At 35.3% G+C, this 3,211-nt stretch overlaps 1 protein-coding gene across 1 annotated transcript; it reads left to right on the top strand.

Annotated features, from left to right (window-relative positions):
* The first annotated feature begins 301 nt into the window (after positions 1 to 301).
* LOC100914751 (olfactory receptor 6C2-like) lies at positions 302 to 1,249 on the top strand. The gene has a single exon (XM_003772384.2). It carries the CDS (start codon positions 302 to 304, stop codon positions 1,238 to 1,240), a length of 939 nt encoding a protein of 312 aa, XP_003772432.1. The 3' UTR covers positions 1,241 to 1,249.
* Positions 1,250 to 3,211: the final 1,962 nt, after the last annotated feature.

The raw sequence follows: 3,211 nt of genomic DNA, 5'->3' as shown, positions 1-3,211 counted from the left end.
ACCTAATACAAAGCTCAAAGTCATTGAGGAATAATACAATGCTGACATGCTTTTTATTAAGTCAGTGAAAGAAAAAATTATCCAAGAATAATATCTAAGCATTTATATCCAGACTGTATGTATTACTGACATTTTATGGTCATCTCTCTCACTCTTGATCTCTCATTCTGTCTCTACCGCTTTCGCTCTGTCTTTTTGTCTCTGTCTCTGTCTCTCTGTCTTCCTGTCTCTCTCTGTCTCTCTGTCTGTCTCTCTGTCTCTCTCTCTCTTTCCCCATCCCATCAAAAGACAGAATTCAGAAATGAGAAACCACACAGGAATAACTTTATTCATTCTTCGGGGATTGACACATGATCCACAGCTGAAGGTTCTGCTTTTGATCTTTCTGTTTCTGGCCTATATCCTGAGTGTAACTGGGAACTTGACCATCATCACCCTCACTTCAGTGGATCTGCACCTTAAAAATCCCATGTATTTTTTCCTTAGGAACTTTTCCTTCTTAGAATTTTCATTTACAACTGTCTGTATTCCCAAATTCCTGTATAACATGTCAACTGGGGACTATACTGTGACCTATAATGAATGTTTCACTCAGTTATTTTTTGGTATCCTCTTTGGGGCCTCAGAGTTTTTTCTCTTGGCAGCAATGTCTTATGACCGTTATGTAGCTATCTGCAAACCCCTGCACTATGCAGCCATCATAAACAACAGAGTCTGTAACCAGCTCCTCCTGGGTTGTTGGGTGTCTGGGTTGATGATCTTGCTTCCACCATTCGGTATGGCTCTTCAACTAGAATTTTGTGATTCCAATATCATTGACCATTTTGTCTGTGATATATCACCATTATTGGAGATCACATGCTCTGATACACAATTCCTAGAAAGGATGATTTTAGCCTTTGCTGTATTCACCCTCATCATCACCTTAGTATTGGTGGTTCTATCTTATGCCTATATTGTCAGGACTATTCTGAGATTCCCCTCAGCTGAGCAAAGAAAAAAAGCCTTTTCCACTTGTTCCTCCCACTTGATTGTTGTCTCCATGACTTATGGAACTTGCATCTTTATCTATATTAAACCTTCTGAAAAAGATGGAGTGGCTTTGAATAAGGTAGTGTCATTACTTGCAACCTCAGTGGCACTAGTAATGAATCCGTTTATTTATACCCTGAGGAATAAACAAGTAATACAAGCTTTTAGAGACACATTGAAAAGGATTGTATTGATTTCAAAGCTATGAGGCAATTGATGTTCAGGAGCAATATTAGTAAAAAGAAAATCTGACTATCTTTGGATTCTCTGTTCTGGCTCCTATGACTCAATTTTTTCTCTTACTAATGTCCCCTTAATCACAGACCAAAATTTCAGAGTTTCTTTTCTCTCCAATCCAGAAATTATCATTAATTGGGAATTTCTACTCCTTATTCCATCTCTCTTTCTAAGAATTTCACTTGCGCTCAAACACCTCAATCCCATACTTCATTTCTCTAAAATTCAATGAATATTTAGGAACAACTATTTATAAAATCCCTAATATCAAAGATTTTTTAGCCCCCTACTTAATAGTCAATATGCATTTTTGAATGCCTGTTATGTTCCAGGTACTATGCTAAACACCAGTGGAAAAAAAGAAAGCCAAATTTTGCTGCACTAAAGTTAAAATAGAAACAACACACACACAAAAGCTAAAAAGTGGGAAGAGGAGAGGTACTCTGCTTACATCCTCAGTTATTACCGACACATCTGCTTTTCCCTCAGAAACAATCTATGGATTTTTCTCACTCTTTTAAAAATAACTCCTTCTCCTTTTATTCCAGATCTACTCAATTCTAGTACCATATTTTACAAACCTGTGAGAAACAAATTACTGTTCATTTTTCCAAAAGGTAAAGCTGAATAAAGGCCACAAAAGAATTTTGTTAGTAACTATTCACCCCCTCCCCCGGGGGAAAAAAAAAGATTTTTTTTTTTTGCATTTGACAGCCTATAAAATGGGGAAAGGCTTTTTTCCATTACATTTTACTATTTTCTTGAGTTCAATAATAAAACAATGTTATTAATGGCATTCATTCATATATATTGATTCCTCCAATAAGTCTCTTGGCTATATTCATGATTTTCCAGGCTTTGAGTATTCCATTCTTTATTTATTCTCTCTAATATAATTATTTGAGGGAAAAGTTGACTAGATTCCTGGCATTACATATATATATCACACTTATAGGAATATATACACTCTACAAACTGTCATTAAGTTGTAACTGACTTAAGTTGTAGCATAGAAGGGAATAAATGTCTTTTACCTCATTAATAAGTTAAACACAAGGTGGAAGGACTCATACTCTATTATATTCTATTTGTGAATAAGTGTATATTCACTGTGTAGGCATCTAGAGGTACCTCCCTCCAATTAACAGGCTAACTTAGATATGAGGTACTCTCAAGATTTACAACCACCCAACACCATTATTCTCTAGTTTCCACCAATATATTTAGTTTTATTATTCAACTAGAGAATATAATTAGTTCAAATCAAAAATATTTAAAATATACCCCATTAATAAAAATATTAATAAAACATTCAATTAAACTAAACTGGTTGATAATATCAGAAAGGAGATTGAGAAACACTTCACATAATTAATATAGGAGGAGGAAAGAGAAAACCTCAGGAAAATTAGTATTTACAGGAGGAGATGGACACCTATGTCAGATACTGAAGTGATGTTAAGAAAGATGAGGACTAAAACAAGGCCAGCAGTTTACCATTGAAAAGGTCAGTTAGAGAAATGGCCAAATGGTAGATAACAGGAGTGCAGTTCTATTTTTTTTTTCTCCAGCAATAACAAAGGAGCACCAAAGCAAGCACTGATTAAGAAACAAATGAAAAAATTAGGATCATTCATCCCATTCAGGACTGCACAAAAAAGAAACAAAGAAAGAAAAAACAGAAATGACAGACTATGAAAACAAAGTCTTGTCAAAGAAGAAGTAGAGGCAGAAGTAAACAAACTCCCCAGAGAATAGAGAAACCATCCAATATCCTAATAAGGGAAACTACAGGAGTAGATTGATGAAAGCAACCACTTCCTTACTAGGTAAGCCCCAAAAGGGAATGAAAGGCCACATGGCACCATGATCAAGGAATACCCATGACTAGAAAAAGTGCAAAGGGGATAGAAGATGCAACATACTAATTAAGGAAATTCCA

This window comes from Sarcophilus harrisii, chromosome 5 (genome assembly GCF_902635505.1).
Source record: "Sarcophilus harrisii chromosome 5, mSarHar1.11, whole genome shotgun sequence".
Classification (NCBI taxonomy): domain Eukaryota; kingdom Metazoa; phylum Chordata; class Mammalia; order Dasyuromorphia; family Dasyuridae; genus Sarcophilus; species Sarcophilus harrisii.
The sequence above is the reverse complement of the archived record's forward strand: the minus strand, read 5'-3'. Positions and strand labels throughout refer to the sequence as shown.